The sequence below is a fragment of the Mesoplodon mirus genome, assembly GCF_964341445.2.
Source record: "Mesoplodon mirus genome assembly, chromosome: 8".
In the NCBI taxonomy this organism is placed as follows: domain Eukaryota; kingdom Metazoa; phylum Chordata; class Mammalia; order Artiodactyla; family Ziphiidae; genus Mesoplodon; species Mesoplodon mirus.
In genome coordinates this window covers 58124423-58136747 of record NC_138984.1, presented here as the reverse complement: position 1 = coordinate 58136747, position 12325 = coordinate 58124423, and the positions used below count along the sequence as shown (strand labels likewise).

The window sequence follows — 12325 nt, the reverse complement described above, 5'->3', positions numbered from 1 at the left end:
ATATGTATATCGATCCCTTTTATAGTGTGTTTGTGTATGGTTTTTTTTTCTGTTTTATCCATAGAAAATGATACCATCTACTGGACAGACATGGGCTTCAATAAAATTAGCCGAGCTAAAAGAGATCAGACTTGGAAAGAAGATATCATCACCAATGGCTTGGGAAGAGTGGAAGGGATAGCTATTGACTGGATTGCTGGTATCATCCATGGCTTTCTTTGTTTTTGTTTCACACCTATATTGTTAGTGGCTCAATCTGCTTCATAAAAATGCTGTTTCTGACTCACAACAGGTTTTTTTTGTACTTCTAGCCACAGGGGTAAATAGCCTCTTTTGTTTTTGGCTTCACTCTTTCTAATGCTTTTGAGCCTTTGGATAAGTGTTTTTATGTAGAAGTAGATTATGTAGTATTAACTTTGCCCAGATCTCCTGAGAGCCCCACGAGGCTGGTAAACAAAAGTGTTAGAAGTTCTCTTTTGCCTGAAGCTAGTAGAAAATGAAAATAGAGCCCTTCCTCAGGTAAGAGAAATTTCAATTTATTTTTAACATATAAATGTATCATTATATGGTTTAAACCATAGACATGTGAGATTAAGTAATATTTGCATATTAGTTTATTTATAGCTTTCTGCTTAGGAGCTGCACATATTAAAAAAGAATATCAGAAGTAAATGATGTCTTAATAGTCATGTGAATGCTCAGAAAGTTAATTTTCGCTTAATTAATAAATAAGTTTTTCTCATAATTGTATTATAAACATGTTTGTGTTTCTTCTAGGTAACATATATTGGACGGATCATGGTTTCAACTTAATTGAAGTTGCAAGACTCAGTGGCTCTTTTCGTTATGTAATTATTTCCCAAGGCCTGGATCAACCAAGATCTATAGCTGTGCACCCAGAAAAAGGGTAAGTTTAACGTTTACATATATTTTGGGCATTTTAAGTGACTTAACTTTCGTTAAAAGAAAAATCCAGAAATTGATATTAATATTTATTTTTAGTCATAATGTCTGAAACAAATCTCAAAAATATCTTAGCTAAGCAGAAGGAAAAGTTTATTTTCACTTTGTCATGTATATTTCAGTACATATTTGATAGGTTCATATTTATTATGCCGTCCTTTAATGTGTGTGTAAATCCAAATGATACACCAACATATTTCTAGATTATCAATTTAAAGTTCTGTCCTAGAACTGTTTACATATTATGTACTCAATTTTTTGCCAAATGAATGAAAGAACCATTTGATAGCCAAACTCGTTCTCCAATATTTCTAAAGCTTCAATTTCCATTTATGTATCTATAATTGCCATATCAACATGTTCATCCCAAGCTTTTTTTCTTCTTCTTCTTCTTCTTCTTCTTCTTCTTGAGATCCAGATAAGTATGTCTACCTGTCTTCTTGACAGTACCATTTTTCCATTAGGACACCCAAACTGTACATATCTAACATTGAAATGAATTCAAGCTGACACCAAATTCTGCTGATTTTTTTCTTCCAGATATTATCAATCTACCACCCTCCATCTTCACTACCTCCACCCTGATTAAATCTGTTCTTGTGCTACACAGATACCCCTGCCATAACTTCCTGATTGATCTTCTAACCTCACCAGAATCCAAAATTTCTGTTACGATTCTTCTTAATCAGGCCCTATGTAAATTTTCAGCCTCAAACTCCTGCTCCTGCCTCTTTGCTATCTCAGTCTCTATTGGACTTCTTAGTTTTTTGAAATGTTTTCAAATATTTCCTATTCTCTTCCACTCTCAGTCTTTGAACAGCTTCTTCCCTTTACCTGCAATGTTCTCCTTCTTACTTTCAGCTTGATAAATTTTATTTATATTTTCCTGGTTTTACAAACAGACATTCTGTTATATGACACTGAAGCACCCAGTACTTTCATTTTTATAAATTATATTTGCTTATTTATATTTATTTGCTTTACTGTACTATGCACTGTTTTTCACTGGACTGGGTAATGTCTGTATTCTTTAGTAAAACTCGATGAGAAGAGCCATGTGTCTTTGGTTTATTTCTCTATCCTCAGAGCTTGCTACAGTGGTTGGTAAGGAATAAGTTGTTGACTGATACAATAATAAAAAAGCAGTCCTATTATAAAATTTTATATTACTCCTCACTATTGCATTTCTTGCATTGCTACTATTACTTTATTTTAGAGGTTTTTTAAAGTGGTTTTTTTTATGTTAATAAAACTCCTGTGTCTTTTGGAGTGGAAAAAAGTGAAGCCATGGTGGTCACACAAAGGTGTATTAGATAAACAAGTATAAGGAACACTGATTTAGGATGAAGTCAATCTATGTAAAACATCAAATCAACTCTCACAAAAATCTACATTCTTTCCTACTTGTTATATGTTGTATGTGCTTTTTCCAGTGTCATTACTGTCTTCACTTTCTTGACAAATGCTATAAAATTAAGTCATACTATCAGTACAGTGAAAGAGGAAACAAAGAAGGTTAATAAAAGAGAGAAAAATAATGCCAAAAAATTTGTCATGCTTCAAGCTAAAACTAAGGTTACAATATAAAAATTGAAAAGCTGCATTTGTTAGGATTGCTCTTGGATGCATATTAAAATTTAACTAGAATGTGTTAAATCTATAGATTTTCTTTCTCCCTTTTCAACTACCACCTTTACTAGGTTATATTTTGTCTTATGCTTGATGTTAAGGCCCCATTGTTAGAGCACACTTGATATATCCTCAGAGAGTATGTTTACACCTAAGGAAAGAGAAGGGGATAGGAGAAAACCTTTTTCTTGCTAGACTCTATTGTTTTATTTGGGGAGAGAAAGGTCTTTGTGTTAATCCCTTTGTTTTTTTCTTAGCCAGAAATGGGTTACATGCCCATCCTTAGATCAGTCAATAGCCAAAGGGAAGAGAATATCTTGACATATTTAGACAAGTTATGTTTCATCAGCTGGGCTAGGATAAGGTCCCAGACCAAATAGTATACTCTGAATATCTGAACAAACTGAATTTCTATTAGTACTAGGGATGATTTGAGATGAATTTTGAAGAGATAATATGACATCTTTGGTATCTCTCTCACATATCCTATGTTCAATATACCAGGAATTCTGTTACCTTTGGCTTCAAACTACATTTATGCTTTACCTACTTCTCACAATTTTCATTGCTACCACCCTAGTCTGAGTCGTGTCATTCTTACCAACATTTCTGGATTGTGGTTTACCATCTTCTACCTTGTTATTCCTACAGTCTATTCTTCATGTAGTGGCCTAATGATCCTTCCAAAATGTAAGTAGCTGTTACTGCTTTGCTCAGAACTCACCAGTAGGTCCCCTTTCATTCTGTTTAAAAGCTTACAACAAACCTAGAGTGGTGTTATTTCCTCCACTTAACAGATAAGGAAACTGAGTCAGCAATTTAAAATATATTACTCTATCATTAACATGATATGTGGGAGAGTTAGGTTTCTCTAAACTCCAAAGATTATGCTATATTATGTGTCTGTGTATGTATGTGTGTGTGATATGTAACATGTTTACATATACATACACACATATATAGTGTTAAGCATTACAGAAATTAATTACCAAAAATATCAAGCATATAAGAAAACAGTTTTAACAGTTTTAGCATAAAATTATAATAAAAATGTAAAGATTAGAGCTATACTGAGAGAACAAACAATAATGAGAAAATTCTGGGAAAATTAGGAAAAGTTTTAAAAAATTTTTGAGTTGGGTCTGACTTCCCCCATACATTCTCTTACCTATCACTGCATGCCCATGGACACTTGCCAGTACATATTAAGAATGTTGAGGGAAGGTATAATTTTGTTTAGTTCCAAGAACAAAACACAGCACTCAGTTTAGTGTGTCCACATCATACCTGTAAATTTGAATATAAAAATGTCCTCTTCTAATGTGATGATATTTTTTAAATCTCTTTTTCATTTGTACTTTACAATTAAGCAATAAATCATTATTCCCTCCGTGGAAAAAAAAAAAGATCAATTGCTGGACTATGAATAATTATTCTGATAGTAGGAACAAATATAATTTGAATGTTATGAAATATCATAGATACGTAGGAAATGGGTTTGTTTTGAATAAAGAATTTCTTCCCGTCATATTTATAATAAGTCCAACACTTCATTTTATTGTAGACAACATCTTGTGCCTGACCTATTATCGATTCATGCAGTTCAATTTAACAGGCCTCTTGCTGCTAACTAGTTGCTCTGTAGTTCTCTTTTGCATTCTATTAAAACCTAGTCTATGCCCTCAAGTTGTTATTCCAGACCTTCTTAAGTATCTTTTGTACAGTCATCTTAGCATATAACTATACTTAACTTCTCTCTAGGATGATTGAGGACATCAGGCAAAGAAACCCACAAGTACTTCACTTTTTTTCAGTTTATTCAATGAACACTCCTCGAGTGCTATGCACTGGGAACCATGTCATGTAAGGACATCTCTGTCTCCTCCTCAGCCTTTAATTCAGTACATCTTGACAAAATAGGACTACTGGCTATGTGAAAGACACAAGTGGACACTGTAAAGTGTGATGGTATAAATAAGATGTAGCTTCTGTTCACAACAGGTTTTCTGTTTAAACTTTTAGTTTAAACAAGTACAGAACTTCAGTTAAAAAAAGTCTCATAATGTAAAGTAAGACTAATTGGGGGGCATAAGAACACTAGATTGATATAACTCAAGCTTAAATCTCATATCTAACTTTCATGTTAAAGTGAAAATTTTCATACAGCTATTATAAAATTACATTAAATTTTCAGAAAAAGGAGATAGCATATGATTATAGTAGATAGTAAAAGTGAGGGTAGTAGCAGCAGTGGTGGTGATTATGAGAGTCTTTATTGAGGAAACCTGAAGGAGAAACATTTCTGAGATGGAGTGGGAATATTTTATATGAAGAATAGAATAATTAAAAAATTGGTAGTGGCAAAGCAAAGGCCACTGCCAAGAACAAAAGTATATAAGGTACATGTAGGGAAGAGTAGGTAATGTAGCTCAAAGATAAGTTGGGACCATAAAGTTGGCAACGGGATTCCCCACATTTTAAAACTCCATCCCCAGTTTACCAAGTGAAACATAAACTGGTCCTGGACCCTCTCTCCTAACCCTTCCCTCTGGCCTCAAACAATCCACATAAGCAAAGATCAAAAGTATAATGAGAGTTTATTGAAGTTGTAGCAGTCTTTAAATTAAGTAATTCTTAGATATGGTTCTTTATTATCCAAGGGAGAGTGTTATGGAGGAGGGGGAAGGTTCTTTCTCAGCCCTCAAACCAAGAAATGGAGAGACTTAGAGGCAAATATATGTGGGAAGCTAAAATAAATAGAAAAGAGCAGTAAATGGAAAAACTGTGTGACTTTTTCATGGCAAGACCTCAGGCCACAAGGAGTCAGATCAAAGTTGGAAAGAGGGAAGAAGATTTTAAAATAGATATGAGATTTAAGTTTGGATTTAGAAAGATCTAGTCTTTTTTGCATGAGAATGAATCTTAACAATATCATTCTGTTTTTAAATAGAATTCTCTTGGAGGTCATGGATTCTTCCTGAGATAGCAAATTCTGGAGAAGAGATATTTAGTAGAGTATAAATAGAATCAGGAGTTGGATAAGTATAAAGTCATTCCTACTTATTCCAAAAGAGTACAGGCTCTTCAATAAATCATGGTAGTAGATGAAATTATCCAAGGAAAAAGAAGTCTAAGGACAAAAATGAAGAATGTTTGCAGTTAGGAGATAATATGATTAAGAGGAGAAAAAAGAAAATTAACAATAAGGCAAAAGAAATAAAGAGGAAAAAAGCCACTTCAAGTCCTCAGGAAATCACTGTATCATAGAAATCAAGGGAAGAGTTTTAGGAAGAAGAATGTGCCTGCAGGAAAGAGATTAGGAGAGAGAAAAGCAGAAAACAACATGCAATTGATGATCAGGATGACATATTTAATTGTTATGAATTTCAGGAAACTGGCAAGAGCAGAAGCCAAATATAAAGAATTAATAAGTGAAAGATAATTAGAAAGTAGAGCCAGCATATTTAGACTACAGTGACAGAAACTTTGACAATGAAAGAAAAGAAAAAATAGAAAGTTTATTGAGAATGTAGTAGAGCACACAGAAAGTTTTTCTTAGTATGGGGTCAGGGAGTATGGGCACATATTCATAGGCAGAGGAGTGGAAGAAAATGCATGTAAAGAGAAGATAGATTCCAAGGAGTGTAGGAGGAGCCTTGTCAAGGAAGAAGCAATAGAACGGAACAGGAAGAATGGAGGACAGATAGCAGATAGATAAGATTTTCGTCTTAAATCGGGTATTTCGGGACTTCCCTGGTGGCGCAGTGGTTAAGAATCTGCCTGCCAATTCAGGGGACACGGGTTTGATCCCTGGTCCAGGAAGATCCCACATGCCATGGAACAACTAAGCCTGTGACCCACAGCTACTGAGCCTGCACTCTAGAGTCCACGGGCCACAACTGCTGAGCCCACGTGCCACAACTACTGAAGCCCGTGTGCCTAGAGCCCGTGCTCCACAACAAGAGAAGCCACTGCAATGAGACGCCCACACACCACAACGAAGAGTAGCCCCTGCTCTCTGCACTAGAGAAAGCCTGCGCACAGCAACGAAGACCCAACACAGCCAAAAATAAATAAATAAATAGTTTTAAAAAATCAGGTTATCTCTAAAAAAACAGATCCTGGAATGAGAATTCAAGTCAGAAGAAGCCAGATAGAAAGGGACCAAGCAAAGGATCAACTGTGAGCAAAGTCCAGACCTCAGACATGCCTTTTAAAGCTTTGGAGGGTAAACCTCACTTAGCAAGGGAGCTTGACTTTGAACTCCCACCCAGTTATTCACTGGATAAGGGCAACAACCCTGGGGAGACATACACTCCCAAGATTTCTGGCTCTCAGCACTACTTGTGAAAGAAGAGGTTCTAGTAACTGTCCTCTGAAGAAAGTTGGCTATGTGAACTACTAAAAACAAAAGGACACAGGAGCTGGGCACTGGAGTACACAGAAATAGGAAACAAAATCTGAGGATGTCTAAGTGCAGCACCAACAGTGTCCACTATGGTTTGGAAGCCCAGCTTGGACATTTCCTACCTTTGGGATCTTTTGAAGTATCTTGATCTCAAATGCTTATATCATTTTTGGTTATTGGGAAGATTAAATGAGGTAAATTTAAATGGGAGGATTAAATTCGGGTAAGTTCTCTTCTCTTTTTGGAGATGAAGTGAAAGAGATAGAGTATAGCAATAGAACATATTTTAGCGGTTAAAATTAGTGAAATTGAAGAAACTCATAGATGATATGAGTAGAGTTAGCAGCTTTAAATGAATAAGTAAATTTTGGTGAAACTATTGTGGTGAATAGAATATGAATAAAGTACAATACGAATAAAAGGATTCCAAGCAACATGACTGCAGCTGGAATGGATTTCTAGAATCTAATGGGGTATTTATATGACCTTGAGTAATAGTGCTCAGCAACTTAGCAGTAGCAAAATAATGGGGAAAAATGGGCCAAACAAGGAGCAGGTGGTGACAGATTCAAAGTTGGCAATTTTAAGGGAATAACTATGAGTTGCTAATCAGGAGGTGAGGTCTAGAAATCAGTGATGAAATGGAGGGAAACCAAGAACAGATCAGAGTAATGTAAGGCAGAGGCAAAAGAGAGATGAAGGTCCCTGGAACAGATAAGATGAGGAACCAGGAACTGGGATGTTCATAGGATCAACAACATGAGCCATAAAGTCTCTAAGTATGTCTGCTAGAAGGGAGAAGATTGCAAAGTTGTCAGAGATTAGTAAAGCAGTTAAATGGATTTGGTGGTTAATTGTAATAGAGTGACTATGTGATGGTAAGGGAAAATGGAATCTACAAATTCATAATGTGAATGTTTTGAAATAAGTGCATATAACCTCAGAGAAAGTTTTGTTTTTTTCTTACTTAAATCTACTTCACTTTTATTCTGGACACGATGGCATCTATTTCCTCAGGCATCTCATTGCAGTAACTGTTCTTTTCTATTCGATCATCTTTAACTTATTACTTTCAATGAAGCCTTTCCCTTTGCTTTCAAATAAGCTCGGATCCCTCTTATTTGAAAAGAAAAATACTGTCTTATTTCTCTCTGCATGTTTACTTCTCAACTTCTTAGAATAGAAGTAAATCTCTCCTCACTTAACTTCTGAAATGAATTTTCAGCTTTAGTTCTTTCCAGGAATTTCTAAATTTATCCATAGCCAAATCCAGATTTTGTTTTCCAGAATTTTTTTCACACCCCTTGCCTTCTCCTTGACATTTCTCCATCATTTATCCACTCAAGAGGTTATTTTTCCTGTTACCTTCTTTAACTCTGAGTCTTCTTGTTCTCTTTGACCCCTTCCATGTATTTCCTCTGAGCATTGTATTTCTCTTCTGAGCATCTTTCTCCTCACTTAAAGCTCTATATGCTATTTTCTCTCTTGCTATATTTATCTTTTAAACATATTTTCATGTTTCTGACATTAATCACTACATTACATCCAATATTTCATCTTTATTCCTTTAATTATATTTACAATTTCCTTTAGAAATGATTTATTTGAACATCCAACTGTCACTGAATCTTACCATGTCCTCCTAGTTTTCATCTACTGACTTTCTTTTCTAACCATGGCGTCTCTTTTTGTGTTATCATGGTTCTTTCGTCCTGACAAGATTGAAACTTACTTCAGACTTTCCATAGGTTTTCATCACCTATTTCCATCTGTCTGTAAATCCTGTCATTCCTTATCTCCAGTGGTCTCTTAGGTTTTCCATTTCTCTCCATTGTGACTCCAAGCTCAGCACTGACTTAGCCGGAGGATCTCAGTAAGCACTTTTGATTTATTAATTTTGAGCCCCCCAAACAAGATTTACATTTCATCCCACAGAACAAGAAATCTTTGACATGTATAACAATATTTTAAATAGTGTTTCTCTCTGTCTTCACTTCTTCTTAAAAACTTTTCTTCAATATTAATTGTCACATGGATAGATATTTTTCAGGATTCATAGTTAAGAATTGATATACCTTTTCAAATATTAGGTTTATTTTCAGGAAATGTTTATTACTGCTTGGAAACATTAGTGATATGTGTCTTCTAATACCTTATATACATGTTTACTGATGAGTTTGGGGTGGGGGCAAGGGCTTATAAATGACAACTCTATGTAAAAATTTGAATAACTTTTACCTGGTAATCAAACACTGATTTCCAGGTAATATTACATAGACATTTAAGTGTCAAAATTCATATCATAGGAATAAGGTACAGCATTTTAATATTCTGTTTGATGTAAAAACATGGCAAGTGGTATTGCCAAGAGAAAAGGTGAACCATAATGGAGTAAATTAGCTGATCCAAGATATAAATGTCCCTTGAAAAGTGGGCATGAAGCCTGTTTTTGAGCAATGGAGACTTGAGGTCTTTTAAAATGTAGCCATATGCAAAATAGAAAGTGTATATGAATTTAGTTCAGCTTGAAAATTCAGTTTCTCCCCTCTGTTGACTTCTTTCTTTTTTTGGTAAGGCCTCACCCTCTTTAAAAAAATTAAAATGTAATCTCTTTATGCTAAAAAGTCATTTTCTACCTACAATTAAAAAAAAAAGATGCATAGAAAGTCACAGTATGATACCGAAGAAGTTGGTTAACCTCCCATGATGTATGATCTCTAAGTGAAATGCAAATACTCTGTGATTTTTTTTTCTTGTTAGGCAGTAGGATCTACATTGCCTCTCTTAATTTAGCTTTATATCTCTGCAACCATAAATAACTTTCTGAAAAGTGTTTCTTTCCATGGCAAAGATTCAGCTTTACATGGTATTTTGGTGTTCAAAAAGTACATATTGTTAAATGGTCTTTCATTGACTATATATACATATATGCTTTTGGAATATGCTCAGTAATATACAGAAGGTCTTGAATGACAGTTTAACATCTGTTGAGATAGCAAAAGTATAGCATAGCTTAACACCATCTCCTAAAGTATCAATGTATCTTGCATCTGAAGATGAGGTAACATATAAAAAAGAAGGAATTAAATTTGATATGCGATAGAAATAGTGGTGGAATCAGGGTGATAGTTTATGATATTAATATACCATGATGGTCAAGTAATTCAAAAATACCACAATTATTCCCCAAATCACAGCCACCTTTTTCTACAGGTCTCTGAGGCATACAAATTATAAGGACAAATGAAAGAAAAGTGCGATACTATTTTTCACTAGGAATTTTCCAAAAAATTCTACTGTAGACATTCTTCTTTCAAAGATAGTTAGGTCTCATCTACTTTTTCCAGTATGCTTTGTTCTCATTTCTTAACCTCTAAACATAAACCTTGGACCTTACCTCTCCCGCTAAAATGAGAAAAGAAGGACTAGAAATTATCAAAAATGCCCTGGGCTATCACTGCAGCTCTGAGCTGGTGGAGGAGAAAGAGAACCCAGAAAGGTCATGCCACTTCCCATCGTAAGAGGGAGCCCCTGGCCCTGACCACCAAAGCTATGTCGAATGGAGACCAGCAATAGCCACACAAAACTGTAAGACCTTTTCCTAATTTCTTAAGGGATCTGACCAATAAAAATGTGGTAAAGGGTAAAAGAGAAGTTTAAGATATTCCTTTCTCTATTTGCCTATAGAAATCTCCTCAGTGTGTTTTGACATGGGATATCCAGCATATGTTGCATATGACTGATATATAAGATGGTTTGGGGTTCAGGAAACAAATGAAAATTTTCTGTATAATATTTTAAGAATTCCAGATCAACTCATGAGCACTATGAATCTAGGCCCTAGGCATCTGTCTCAGTGTTAAATATTTCATAGGAAAATTCATAGACTATAGGGAAACATCAAATATTATATACTGAAAATACCAAAAGTGAATAAAAGATGGACCACTCAGGAAAGCCATTGTTAAACCATGTAAATAGCAAACGAATATCATATATGTACACATAAATGTATATGTATATGTACATATTTATTGAAAGGATGGGCAAGGAGGCTGGGTGTAAACAGATACATAAAATAAGGAATTAAAAATATAATATGGGGTGATAAGCCTAACATGCTATGGAATTACAGATGCCAAAGAAATTTTTCTTTCTAAAGCCTTTTTCTCCATACTTCTCCAGTGTTGGCTGGGTACACACATAATAATTGTTTTATATAATTACTTCATATTGGAAAGTAATGAGTCAGAAGGAATCTAATGTAAAACTTAAGAATAACAAAAACCAGAACAAGTCCTGAAGAACAAATGATAACTTAAAAATATTTTTTAAGCTTAAACATAAGGAGAGAACAACCCAGATGGCCTGTATGTTTATTTTGCTTCAAAGGAAAGGTTTATTTTCGAAGTTGTTTGTAGGAATAATAACTTCTCTCACCACAGCACTTCCACAGTTTCAGTGTTGAAGCCCCTACTTTCATGTCATATAGATACTTACAACTAGCAAGTTTTAAGCATTGCTGGTAGCATTTTTCTCAGGTAATTCTTTACTTACCCATCTGCCTCTGCCATTAAACAGTGACCTTCATAAGTGTCACTAAGTCCAATTCATTTCATATTATCAGTTCCTAGCACTTAATAGGTACCTAATTAATACTTGTTGAATGAGTGCATGACTGCAATGAAAGTATACATTTGAGAATCATCCACTGAACCACTGTCAAAAACAAAAAAATTAGAAAGTAGTATTCAAGGTTCTACTGTCTCTAGACTCTCTTCCTTTTAGCAGAGTGTTCTGCTATCTGTGGTTGAGTTCTTTTATATTGCAGGAGCCTCTAAGCAATTCAGGGCTTGAAAAGTGATTTGGGATTGTCATGTAATACTTTCTCAAAACAAAAACTGCACAGAAATGAAGAAAAAGGAAATGTGAAGAAGCCCTCACAGGAATAGAGGAATACACTGTATTCCTCATAGGCGATGAAGGATGTCAATTCACGTATTCATGACATGTATTCAGACTTTGACAGTACTATATTATTTTCCCTGTGCTTTAGCCTGAAGATGGAGACATTGACACGTTGGCCTACAAGGTATTCAATTAATATGTGTTTTAAGTGATTCTAGTGAAACTGCTAAGCTACTATTCCTTATATATAAAATATATGTTATATGTATATAATATATATAAAAGCCTACAGGGCTTCTGTTTTTTGTTTTTCTTATTTTTACAGATAAACTAACACACTGTTGACCTCCACTCTCGCAGAGGACACAATGATATTCTTGATTCTCTTTTCAACCAAGGCAACTGCCTACATAAGAG

The 12325-nt window shown here is 34.7% G+C and overlaps 1 protein-coding gene across 1 annotated transcript in view; it reads left to right on the top strand.

The window, feature by feature from the left end:
• LRP1B (LDL receptor related protein 1B) overlaps positions 1–12325 on the top strand; it is a gene marked incomplete at its 3' end in the record, with an annotated part of 2351282 nt that overhangs the window by 1837395 nt on the left and 501562 nt on the right. The window contains exons 59-60 of the mRNA XM_082630936.1: positions 65–199; positions 778–907. Coding sequence (XP_082487062.1) covers positions 65–199; positions 778–907 — 265 coding nt within the window. The remainder of the gene's footprint in view (positions 1–64; positions 200–777; positions 908–12325) is intronic.